The sequence below is a fragment of the Penaeus chinensis genome, chromosome 6 (assembly GCF_019202785.1).
Source record: "Penaeus chinensis breed Huanghai No. 1 chromosome 6, ASM1920278v2, whole genome shotgun sequence".
Classification (NCBI taxonomy): Eukaryota; Metazoa; Arthropoda; class Malacostraca; order Decapoda; family Penaeidae; genus Penaeus; species Penaeus chinensis.
In genome coordinates this window covers 30,576,016-30,588,515 of record NC_061824.1, presented here as the reverse complement: position 1 = coordinate 30,588,515, position 12,500 = coordinate 30,576,016, and the positions used below count along the sequence as shown (strand labels likewise).

Below are 12,500 nucleotides of genomic sequence, written 5' to 3'. Positions count from 1 at the left end.
AGAGAGAGAGAGAACAGAGAGAGAGAGAGAGAGAGAGAGAGAGAGAGAGAGAGAGAGAGAGAGAGAGAGAGAGAGAGAGAGAGAGAGAGAGAGAGAGAGAGAGAGAGAGAATTTATTGATTAGCAGACTGATTGGTTGCTTACTTGCTTGGTTGATGGTATTTGCTACCAGAAGTCTCCCTCAATAATAATAACGAAGACTAGATCTTTCTTTTATAGACACTGAAGGCAAATTACATCATTTAATTCCCCATACCATAATCCGATTACTTAAAAAAAAAAAAAAAAATCTTTGGTTGTTTATTAATGTTGCGGGTGAGTTGCCGAGGCGGAGCGGGTGAAAAGAAAGAAAAAGAAAAAAAAAATAAAAAAAAAAGAAAAAAGGAAAAAAATGAGTAAGGCTGAGGGAGAAAAAATAATGGTGATAAAAGTGAAAGTAGTATTAGGGTTATCATGCGCATCGTAGCCGAGGAAATGGAAAACTGATAATCGGTTTACCGTAATGGTACGCGTTATTTTTTTACTCTTTTTTATCTCTGTTTGACTGATTTTACGATGCAGTTCACCTGTGTATTTTGTCTGTCTGTTTGTTTTTTTTGTCTTTGTTTGTTTATTTCTGTCTGTCTGTCTGTCTGTCTGTCTGTCTGTCTGTCTGTCTGTCTGTCTGTCTGTCTGTCTGTCTGTCTGTCTGTCTGTCTGTCTGTCTGTCTCTGTCTGTCTCACACCTATCTTTAATCCATATATTTCTTATCTTTATCATTCAAATGCAAACAACTAAAAAATCACAGAACCTGAACACCACAAAAAAAAACACTATATCCAACTAAACCTATAAGTAACACATTGACTTTAATTCCACAAATAGAATAGCGTGTGCGTGGGCAAGAACAGAGAGCGGACGGCGATCACAGCGTGGGCGAGTACACAGTCGAGGCGAGTGCTAATGTTAACTCGTGCAAGAGAGAACCGCCCATTATGTGAGTGTGGGCGTGATGAGTGCATTAATCTAGATGCTTTTTTATAGTCTGGTTTTATTATTTTTGTCATGTCAGAGTTCAAATGAGAAGGGCGAGTGTGCGTTTTTTAGTGAGGTGTGTGAGTTTTGTGTGTGTCACTTATAATATAAAAAAAAAAAATGTGGATATTGTTTGGATGTGCCCGGTGACGTGATAGATGAAGGGGGGGGGGGGGGGGGATGAGAGGAGCGTTGTAGCATCCACTACTGTAAATTTATTTTAAATATTAAAACTTATGTGGTTTTGGCTATTTCAGATCCATTTCTCTCTTTACAAACTAACTGACTCAACCAATCATAGAATACTTGGGTATTTTGGCACATTACGTTAATAACATAATTGCAAGCATATGTATTCATGTTGATAGACAGATCGATATGTAGTTTCAAATGAATTTCAAATCATATATTACGCTCTGCACGGTCGTATTCCTTCCGACTCGTATATATAAAGGCCACATGACTCAACACATGAAACAAGACCACACATGACCCGTGGTTTAGGCGAAACTCAGGAAGACCAATATAAGTTTTCTTTCTACGACAACTTACAAGAAATATTTCATAGACTTTACCATGGTCCAAACATCTGAAGACCTCAAGGTAACGCATGCATTAAATACATTTTTTTATCTGCTATATTCAACTACGTCCGTAAATAAAACCTACAATACCCCATGCAGTATAAAAAAAACATACAACACATGCAATGAAGAAACAGGTTAGAGGAAGAGCAGAAGAAATCAAACACAGAGGTTCTGAGTTGTGCAGCAGGTGACGATCGAACATGAGAGTCCTGCGAAAACCCACCTGAGCGCGACTCCACCACCCATCTCTCACACGAGTCGAGGTCAGCTCGGGTCACGGTCGTCTCGTAGCTCTGCCTCACGTCCTCCGAGATCAGGACGTAGGGAACTTTGACCATGGGCGTTGTGTCGTCCGCGTGGTCTCCGGTCGCCTGTGCAGAGACTGTCGGGAGCTCGTTCTGTACCAGCGTGGGTAAGAGCTCCACAAACTGTTCTCCTTCAAGGCTAAGGAGCTCCTCGGAGACGGTAGGTCCTGCGTCCACTCCCCAGCCATCTCTCAAGGGAGGACTCGGAGAGGGAGTGTGGGCCGACGGTTCCGAAACATGAAGTCTGAATACGATCAATTCGCTTGCCTCGTCACCTTCTCCTTCCGTAGCCTCCGCATTGGCGTCTTCCTCCACTTCGAAGACTGGGTCCTCTTCCGAGATGCATACTTTTCCCACGATCATCGACTCGGGGTTGTTTATAAATAATTCGAGCTCTTCACTCTTCTCGGATTCTAAGGACATGGCGGAAAGTTCAACGTTAGCTTTTGTTTTAATATCTGCTTCTTCTTCTTCTTCCTCATCGCTCTCACTATCAGAGTCTGGGTACATTTTGTGTAAAGGAAAACGGGACTCATTTTGAGTTGAAAGAAAACGGTTCTCTTGGGTTTCAGGGGGACTACTACAAACAGCTGAGTCGCCAACAATCTCCTCATTTACCGTCAAAGGAACTTCTTTGCTGTCCGAATTACCCTCGTCCAGGAGGTTTTCTTTAGAACTTGTGGAAGAAAGAGGATGCGTAGTGAAGTTTACAGGCGGGGGAGTACCTGTGCTGCTGCTGCTATAGTCACTTTCAACGTGTGTTCCTGTCGAGGCTTGAGTGGACACAGATGATTTTCTTTCGATACCTTCCGAGTTACTAGAAGTTCGAATTTTCTCACACATTTTTGAACGAATTAATTGGTCATGTATGCTATGTGACTCTTCAAATACTGAATGTGCATCTTTTGATACATTACTTCCGTTATCTTTACTGCTATATAAGTCGTGTGCGTCAACAAAGGATAATTTTGGTTGTAAAGGTTTTTTGGTATCAGATCCTTTGTCTTTGCTCTTTGTAACTGAGGCGGATGTGTCCGGTTGATTTTCTGGGCCCCCAAATAGGAGACCTTTAAGATATGCCACTCGGGAAGGTCGTTCTGTGTTTGAGAGACGCCTTGGAGACCCGTTTTCACCCTCGAGGAGAGTCTCGTTCTTCCCGCATTCTTGTTTCTGTATGTTCTCGCTGGGTGGCTCCTTGCATATCTCCGACTCACCTGCTTCACTAACCGATTCTTTCCTTTTTATCTTTAGATGATACTGGTATTCTCTCTCTGTTATCAGGCGGAAGGGAACCATGTTTTCTGAAGGTCCGGCTGCTTCAAATACAATTTCTTGTGCTTGCGTTTGTGTCGGTGGCTCAGTTCCTTTAAGGTTTTCACGCTCGTTAATTTGACTATGCAGTGTATCGTCCACATTGTTTGGTGTGTGTGGAACTGCTGTGCCGATATTTTCGGGATTCTCAGCTATCTCAGTCTGGCTTACCGACAAGTTTTCACCCTGTTCTGCAAGTGGCTTCCCTAGCGAATCGCTGCTCTCCTCGTCGCTCAGCGAAAGGTCGGGGTCACAGCGGAATCCCTCGGGAGGCGTGATGATGACCTCAGTGACAGGCGTCGGGGAGGACGACGTGGAGGAGGCTTCCGCGTGGCTGGTCCGGTTGAAGGCTTCTGACGACCTGCAAAGGGACGACTCTTGCACCTCTAGGGAACAGTTTAGCAGATCGACGTGTATTCGCTCTTGGTCTGCTGCCGAGGAAACACTTCCAGCTGACGACTCTGGAAATTCTCTCTCCTCCAGCGAGAAGTCCCTGAAGAAGAGGTTATGTCTGGAGTCCTCGATGCCAAAGCGGTGCTTCCAGAGTTCGGAGTCCACAGATTCAAGGTTGTCTTTATACAATACGACTCCTTTCCCTCCATCTTGATTCTCGTGGCGAAGGGTGATCTGCGAGTGAGCGATGTGGAGAGCGTCGAAGCAGCGAAGGACACGATCCAACATGGTGTCTTTAGGAAGGTCTGGGAGCGAGAGAGAAGCGCTTACTTCTCCTTCTCCTTCTCCTCCTCTTCCTCCCCCTTCTTCTTTCCTTCCCTTTTCCATTCCTGTATGGGGATCATCAAGAAGGCACTCCGATGACCCTTGCCAAGGCACCAATGACAAAGGTCCCGAGGATACAGAATCCTGTCCTAAGGATCCCTTGCTCGCTCCATCATCTCCAAGTCGTCCAAACTCATAAGTACTCTCACATATATTCCTGTTTACTGAAGATAACTTATCTGATAATTCCTGTTTAAAGTCGTCCTTATGAACTACACATGCAACATCCGACTCTTTATTCCTTGGACTATATAATAAGTCAGACGGTTTGTTAGTAGTCCCACCGTAAATTTGATTAGTAAGTCTATGTACACTATGTTTGTTAGTTGCCCCACTCACAGATTTTTTATTAGAAGATGCACCAAGAATGTTGTGTATATTACTGGTCCGTTTACTTACACCATCACCACTATGGCCACTTAAAATACTAGACTGTTTATCAATTGGTCCACATGCACCTTTGATATACTGTTTAGTTGCCCCACTTTCACTTCCGGTCGCTAGGCCTTTGGATTTGCCTTCCCTCGTCTCATGCACCGAGGCTTCCCATGCGCCGGGCTCTCTCCAGGCCTCATGACCACCTGCAGTTCTCCCTCGGGAATCCAAACCCCGAGCTGCCTTACCCTCAAGGTCCATACCAAACTCTCTGTGGAAAGTTCTATATTGTTTATTATCATTATCATCATTTCCCACAGTAAAAAAGCGACTGTTATCGGTGGTACATAAGTCATAAGTACTAAAGCAAGACTCTTGAGTTGCAGGCCTCAGGCGGGGGCGTGTCGGGGTCGCCGCCAAGGACTCGGCGGAGGAGCACGTCGAGAACCTATCTTGGTCATCGTTCTGCACCAGCTCTGCTCTATAGAGGGAGGGCCTTCTCCGGACAGCGCTCGGGGTCACGCGCACAGGGGGCGGCCAATCGCGGGCGACTGTGCGGGCCTGGTGACTGAAGGACCCGTCATGGCGGTCGGGCCTGCTGGAGTCCGAGCACCTCCTGGCCCTGGGGCGCGGCACCCGACCTCGGCTAGACGTGTGGGGAGTCCCCCGCTCCGCTCCTTTTAGGTCGGGCAGGGACGACCAGCTCTGGGAAGGGCCGACGACTCGGGGTCCGAGGATGAGTCCGGCCCTGGGCCTGTGGAGGAGCCGCTGGAGGTCAAGCTCCGTCGAGGGGTTGGCACTGGGCGACTCTTTCTTATTTCTGGTGAAGAATAAATACGGAAGAATAAGTTCTACTTGTCCAAGAAAGAGAAAATTTGCACAGAAAAATGCACTGATACATGTATACGGCATTCCAGGTCCCTAATTATAATCTCTTTTTTATTCAGTGTTGAATAATGTTGTTCCATCGACTTTACTCTCTGCACTAAAATTCAATTCGACAGCATTCTTACCATTATGGAAACATAAGAACGTTTTCTCTCTTCTCTCTCTCTCTCTCTCTCTCTCTCTCTCTCTCTCTCTCTCTCTCTCTCTCTCTCTCTCTCTCTCTCTCTCTCTCTCTCTCTCTCTCACCACATACCACATAAAGCAACATGCAGTGTGCAAGACGCATAATATATGTCATCAGTGTCTATAACGATGCGCGAGGCTAGTATTGAAAACTTAAGAAAACAAACAAAAACACACACAATACCCCACAAAAAAAACACACACGGAAAAAATATACATCCACACACAAACAACTAACACAACTTACGATTTTACAAATAAAACCAACAAAATCCAACACTTATTAAAACAAACAAGCAATCCAAAATACCCATATGACACACAATCCCAAGAACATACGACATCCTTCAAGCAAACTCCACAATAATCCACTATGGGGGGAAAAAAAGCAAAAAATGCAAATATAAATCTGGTGAACAGCAAAGCAAATCGCACTTTGATATCAGCTGATGACTACTTTAAAGGGAAAGAAAACGTAAACACACTACAACACTACAACCGTATACTCACGTGCGGTCTGGCCAAAGCGTGGGAAAGAAATTTGTATTACTTGTAGGAAATAACATCACCGTAACAAAACAGGTATATATATATATACACACATTCTTATTCTAACGTTAATGTGGTTGATTAGCGTGAACATCTTGAGCAGATTTGCATGATTTTCCCTATATCAAGGGTTGTAATAATCATATTTGAAGTAACACTAAATTCTACACTTCAGAGAAATACCACATACGCTGACAGTTATAAAAATGAAATAATAATTGGCGATCAAATACCCCCATTCAATTAATATTACTGAAGATGTAACAAGGACTAAAATTACTATAAAACAAAATCAAGTTACACGGACATCAAAACATGTTGTATAGCAACCATATAATTTACAAAACGAAACCCATAAATAATCACATGACAACTACATGCAGTCACTGAATCGTAATTAACTAAGGGACAGCTTTATGTCAATCCAGTAGTAGCCAAACAATCACAATATTCAGATGATGATGATAGTAACAACAACAATAATGACAATAATGATAATGATGATAATAATAATAATAATAATAATAATAATAATAATAATAATAATGATGATGACAATTATGAAAATAATAATAATAATAATAATAATAATAATAATAATAATAATAATAATAATAATAATAATAATAATAATAACAATAATAATAACAATAATAATAACAACAACAATAATGATAATAATAATAATAATAATAATAATAATAATAATAATTACTATTAGTTATTATTATTATTATCATCATCATCATAATGTTAAAATTGATAAATAACTTAATAAATATATATATTTATTTATTATCATACATAAAACTCATCACTCATAATCATCCATCCACTTTAACTGCCAGGAAGCAATCGCTCACCTCCCTCCCATCCCTACCCCCCCCCTCCTCCTCCTCACCTGCTTGCTTGAGGCGGCCTGCGCTGGGCCTCCTCCTGCTCCTCCTCCCTGAGCTCCTTCTGCAGGCACCCGAGGTCCTACGGATATCTCGAAGGTGGAGACAGCCGGCGCGGGGTCAGAGGGCGCTGGCGACGACGCGGGGGGCGGGGTCGCGTTCAAGGTGATCACGGTGACCGGGCCTGACCTGACCTCGGTGATGAAGCTGCGGGCGCCTCCCAGCAGCTGCACTCGCGCCTCTTCTGGAGAGACGGGCGTGGCGTTGTGTTTAGTTAGGTCATTTGCTTGGCTTTATAATATATTTATTTCCATGATAACACTCTCTAATGTCATTTCTGAATAAAGACAACAAGCAAATTTCTTCATAATTAGAAATTGCTGTTTATTTCCTTAAACTCACTGCTGTTGATTTCTTAGGTCCTTACTTAATCCTATTTCCGTTTAATACTTATATCCTTAATGAATCCTTATTCCGTTTCCTCCTTACTTCTCTCATTAACTCTCCTGCTGTTCACTTAACCTCCTTAATTACCCCCAACCAACAGCTTCCTCCCTGACACTCACTTCTCTCGCGCGCCTCTGCCTCGCCCCCGGGCCCAGCCGAAGCGCGGGCGTCCGGCGACACGATGGGCGTGGTGTGCGCCTGGGTGGTGTGGGTGGACGAGGCGCGGGCGGGGGCGGACGACGACGAGGACGAGGTCACCACCGGCTGCGACACCAGGAGGGTCACGGAGTCCGAGATCTGGCGCAGGAGGTCGACGGCGGCGGCGTAGGGCAGCGTCTCCACCGAGCGCCCGTTGATGCCCACGATGCGGTCGCCTGCAAGGGGAGAGCTGGCTTAGTCACCGTCTCAAATCTTATTTAAATAAGTCCATTTTCTCTGGTTCTTTTTTCGCATTATCATTATTACAGCAAAGATAATCTACAAAAGAAAACTGCAAAAGTAATAATGATAATAAGAATCGTAACAATAACAATAACAATAGTAATAGTAATAGTAATAGTAATAGTAATAGTAATAATAATAACAATAACAACGATAATGATTTAATGCAAATAATAACAATATAAATTATATGAAAAAAAAACTGATAACAACAAACGCAACATTCAAAGGCCATGAACCATTAAAAAAGGCCAGGGTCTAAATGAGTTCCATGCCACACATCCCGCTGTTCTTCACTCGCCCCTTTACTCGATGTCAATTAATAGATTTGACATTCGTTAAGTGAATATTTTGTCTGTCTGTCTGTGTCTCTCTCCCTTTTTGTTCTCCTTTCTTTCTCCCTCTCTCCTTTACATCTCTCTTTTCTCCTCTCGCCACCTGTCATTCTATATCTCTCCCTGTCTCCATTTACCTATCATATCGCTTCACGCACAGCACTAACTTCGTTGTCATAGCAACAATAACAGTATAAGAAGTCGAGTCCACTTGAAAATAATAGGAATGATAACTATTATATAATTGACAGTGGTGATGATGATGAAAACTACTAGTAGTAATGATAATAATAATTATTATCATGAGAAAAAGTAACATTGATAATAAGAATGTAAAGTACAATAGTAATACTATAAGAATCATAACATAGCATTAATAACAACTAAAAGAAATCAAGAACACCAATGATTTCTTAAAAATGACACTAATAATAACAAAAATAATAATAACATTGATAATAATAATAAGTGTCTATAATGATAATAATAATAAAAGTGTCTATAATGATAATAATAATAATAACAATAATAATAATAATAATAATAATAATCATAATAATCATATTGATGACTCAGATGATAACAATAATAATAAAGATAATAATAATAATAAATAATAACAACAACAAATGATGATGATGATAATAGTAATGATAATGATGATGATAAAAAACATCACCATCATAACAACAATGTTGATAAAAATAGCAACAATAACAACTACAACAACAAAACAATAACAACAACAACAACAACAATAATAAAAAGAATAAGAATAATAGGTGTAGTAAAAATAATGATATTAATATCAGTAAGAAGTAGAAAAAGTAAAGGAACAATAGTGTTAAAATCCTTATAACCTTTATGTTTATAACACTGTATTAACTGTCATTATTCCTGTGTTCATAATGATAAATCAAATATTATTGTCACTGCACTTGTAATAGAAATAATAATCATAACAATAGTGACTCATAATGATAACGATAATGATAATGAAAATGAAAATGATGATAATAACAATATCAACAACAAATAAACAATTATAATAATAACAATAATAATAAAATAATAAAATAATAATAATAAAATAATAAAATAATAATAATAAAATAATAAATGATAATAATACTAATACTAATACTAATAATAATAAATAATAATAACAACAACAACAATACTACTACTAATAATAATAATAACAATAATAATAACAACAATGATGATATCAATAATAAATATAATATTAATAATAATAATAATAATACTAATAATAATAACAACAACAACAATGATGATAACAATAATAATAACAAATATAATGATAATAATAATAATAATAATAATAATAATAATAATAATAACAACAACAATGATGATAACAATAATATCAACAATGTTGATGATGATAATGATGATGGTGATAATTATAATAAAAAATAATATTAATTCCATAATAATAATAATAATAATAATAATAATAATAATAATAACAATAAAAAACAACAACAGCAATAATAAATATAATAACAAAAAAAAAAAGAATGACAATAAAAACATCAATAACAACAATGGCAATATTGATGATGATGATAATAATAATAATAATAATAATAATAATAATAATAATAATAATAATAATAATAATAATAATAATAGCAGCAATAACAAGAATGGCAACAATGATGATAATGATTATAGTAATAACAATAACAAGAACAATGATAATGTTAACAACATTAACTTCTGCTATTATTTCATGATCATTACAATAACTGTTAATAACTGCTAATTGATAACAATAATCAGAACACTATTATCGTTACTATCAATGTCTTTAACAAAATTCCCCATCATTAACAATAACAACATACCTATTAAATATAAAAAAAAACAATGTGACCCCCAAAATAATAACACTAACAATAATAATGATAATAATAATAATAATAATAATAATAATAATAATAATAATAAAAACAATAATACCAAAAATAATAAAAACAATAATAACAATAATAATGATAATAATAATAATAATGATAATAACAATAATATTAATAAAATGCTCTTTACAACTGGGTAAAATGAAAACATTCCTCGCGTTGTAGAAAACACACTACACACGCTCGCTCTGACCTTACCAGCCTCCTTACCCCTTTCACCCTACCGGTAACCCCTATCCCAGCTCACCTTACCCTTCGCCCCTTCCATTACCCCTAACCCCCTCCCCTCCCCTACCCCCAGCTTCGAAACAAACATCCTCGTCTGTTATTTCATCGTGGGTCACCGACCTCCTCCCCCCCCTCCGCCCCTGACTGCCAAATAACCTTTCTTTTCACTACTAAAACACAATACTTCCTGGTTTATTGACCTGGCATGACCTCTCCTCTCTTCGCTTGAGGCTATTGTCCCTTCAGAGGTCATCCGTACTTTCACTTACCCAGGCCAGCTCTACCTTTCCCGCCCCCCCCCCCCCTCTCCCTTTTTTTCTTAATGTCAGTCTCATTTCTTTCTATTAATATTATTAATAATATCATCTCGTATATTCATTTTACTACCAATATGGCGTCAATCTTAGGCCAACCACAACGGTTTTCCAGAAGGTCATCCGCCCAATTCAAACAGGTTAACAAAGGTCAGGGTCATGCTGGGTAGGAGGGATTGGGGTAGCACAGACGGAGGGGAAGGGTAAGGGAGGGGTAAGGGAGGGGTAAGGGAGGGGTAAGGGAGGGGTAAGGAAGGGGTAAGGGAGGGGTAAGGGAGGGGTAAAGGAGGGGTAAGGGAGGGAAACCAACCTAACGGAAATCATACCCACTATTACCCGCGCAAAAAAATACCCTAAGGTCGAATATCTACCGCCTCCCAAGGGTAACATGGTCCTTACAGCGCCTTGACAGTTGGTGATCGGTAACTAAGACTCTTTTTAAGAAGTGGGATTGTATAAAGAGGCGATTTTGTCTCCTCGCTTCCACACTCACCAGCGAGCTTCCCTGAGACAACTACCGACCGATTCTGCACGTCAATCTACGTCAACTTTCACTTCTTAGACATGAAGGTTAGTAAAATCATATCGACGTTTTTTTTCCTAATTGTATAATATATGGCGTCACGTTTGATTATTTACCACTAGATTTCCCAAGGACGCAAATCCTAATTTTGCAAAGAATGATACACTTTTGACGAAATGATCGGAGGCATTCAATCTTCAATCAAATTGCTTTCTGGAAGGCATATATAAAAACACCACACGTTCCGATCGTAAAATGTAAAGAACCTTTGTCTTTACAAAGAATCAGACACTAGAAACTGTAACCTAAGGTGTAACTTCCAAGCTATGTTCATTAAGTGATCAATGTTTATTTTGCGTTCAATGTTATACTCGCTTTTTCAGTGTTATTTCCCCCCCGCTTTCCACGCTGTTTGTTTCAACGCCATTTTTTACACTTTGTTATTTTCCCGTTATTTTTTTTGCCTTCAATTATGTTTTTGCTTCAGTGTTACCTCTGGTATGCAACAAATTTTGTTTACACTGACACTGTATAAAAAAAATCTCACAATCATCATCTCTATTTTACGACCAATGTTATTTTTCCCGTTAACTCTTACTATTTCATGATATTTTGCCATCAAGGTCATCACTCACCGTCAATGTTATTTTTCTCCCTTAATTTTTTCCCCTTTGTACATGTTCCTTTTATCTGCCGCGTTGGCGCTGGCTTCGGCTGCGTATTAAATTTCATTCTTTTCAATTTAATTCGTTCTTTTCCCCGCTCCATTTTACACACCCCATTCAAGAGCACCATCCATTGTTTTCGATCAAAGTAAAAGTTCACATTCAATATCATTCTCTATTCTCAGCACTATCTTTTTTATTTCATTTTCCTTTCTTTCCAGGTGTTCGTTTTCACTGTTTTGCTGGCGTTGGCTTCCGCTGCGCCAAAAGGAAGGGATGACCTGTCGAAGCTAGAGGAGGAGACTCAGTATGCGCCGGTGAGTTGAGAAGCAGTTGCGTTCGTATCCTTTGTAGCAACGAAATAGTACGGCGTGTAATCTATTACCGTGTTAAATCACTACTTCAGTTCCATAGCTTCCTTCTGCACAGACACACACACACACACACACACACACACACACACACACACACACACACACACACACACACACACACACACACACACACACACAAAACACACACACACACACACACACACACACACACATTATATAGAAGTTTCCATAAACATACACAAACATATTAATTACATCTCATTACACGAAAAAAACACTAATCATCGTCCACTACCACACCGACCTAACGAAAATTACACTATAAAGAAGGTAGTTATATAATAATAATAATAATAATAATAATAATAATAATAATAATAA

The 12,500-nt window shown here is 39.2% G+C and overlaps 3 protein-coding genes across 6 annotated transcripts in view; 1 reads left to right on the top strand and 2 right to left on the bottom strand.

Moving 5' to 3' along the window:
- The window catches only part of LOC125026340, a 63,559-nt gene extending 58,508 nt beyond the window's left edge, over window positions 1-5,051 (bottom strand). The window contains exon 1 of the mRNA XM_047614714.1: window positions 1,825-5,051. Within this exon, the coding sequence (XP_047470670.1) occupies window positions 1,825-4,630 (2,806 nt within the window). The 5' untranslated portion in view covers window positions 4,631-5,051. The remainder of the gene's footprint in view (window positions 1-1,824) is intronic.
- LOC125026346 (FERM and PDZ domain-containing protein 2-like) overlaps window positions 4,646-12,500 on the bottom strand; it is a 34,196-nt gene continuing 26,341 nt past the window's right edge. For 3 of the 4 annotated variants that reach the window (XM_047614722.1, XM_047614721.1, XM_047614724.1), the window contains 4 exons: window positions 7,452-7,706; window positions 6,891-7,129; window positions 5,951-5,957; window positions 4,646-5,189 (listed from right to left, as the gene is read on the bottom strand). In XM_047614722.1, coding sequence (XP_047470678.1) covers window positions 5,050-5,189; window positions 5,951-5,957; window positions 6,891-7,129; window positions 7,452-7,706 — 641 coding nt within the window. In that variant the 3' untranslated portion in view covers window positions 4,646-5,049. The remainder of the gene's footprint in view (window positions 5,190-5,950; window positions 5,958-6,890; window positions 7,130-7,451; window positions 7,707-12,500) is intronic. The other variant, XM_047614723.1, reaches the window with a different exon arrangement.
- Window positions 10,674-12,500, top strand: part of LOC125026243 — a 2,801-nt gene continuing 974 nt past the window's right edge. The window contains exons 1-3 of the mRNA XM_047614545.1: window positions 10,674-10,746; window positions 11,093-11,166; window positions 12,006-12,101. Of these exons, the coding sequence (XP_047470501.1) occupies window positions 10,674-10,746; window positions 11,093-11,166; window positions 12,006-12,101 (243 nt within the window). The remainder of the gene's footprint in view (window positions 10,747-11,092; window positions 11,167-12,005; window positions 12,102-12,500) is intronic.